Below are 371 nucleotides of genomic sequence, written 5' to 3'. Positions count from 1 at the left end.
GGTTGAATCATTCATTAGTAACGGGTAAATTGGCTTTGGGGCCTCTTCAAACCATCACATTTTTTTAAAACAAATCACAGAAGAGAGACAATGCTCAAATTATGTTTCCGGGATGGAAGAAGGGAGGGGAAACCTGTGCTTTAAAATATACAATTCAAAAAGCCAATAATTTCAGAATCCACAATGTAAACACTAAAAACATAAGCTTACCTTCTCCTTAAGTTTGGGAGGATGTGGCTGAGTGATATGCTCCGTCTGGAAATTTGAATCCGTTTGTCTGACAACTGCCGAGTCGTTATTGGAGATGTTGCTTGGGGAGTTATCCTGAAGAGTGACCAACCCTGGCAGAAGCGATGGCTGCTGTGACTGCG

General features: G+C 41.8%; 1 protein-coding gene across 1 annotated transcript in view; it reads right to left on the bottom strand.

Moving 5' to 3' along the window:
- Window positions 1-371, bottom strand: part of LOC119593653 (neuralized-like protein 4) — a 43,428-nt gene that overhangs the window by 5,024 nt on the left and 38,033 nt on the right. The window contains 1 exon segment of the mRNA XM_037942604.1: window positions 211-366. Coding sequence (XP_037798532.1) covers window positions 211-366 — 156 coding nt within the window.

This window comes from Penaeus monodon, chromosome 32 (genome assembly GCF_015228065.2).
Source record: "Penaeus monodon isolate SGIC_2016 chromosome 32, NSTDA_Pmon_1, whole genome shotgun sequence".
NCBI lineage: Eukaryota > Metazoa > Arthropoda > Malacostraca > Decapoda > Penaeidae > Penaeus > Penaeus monodon.
This window is presented reverse-complemented; position numbering and strand designations above follow the sequence as displayed.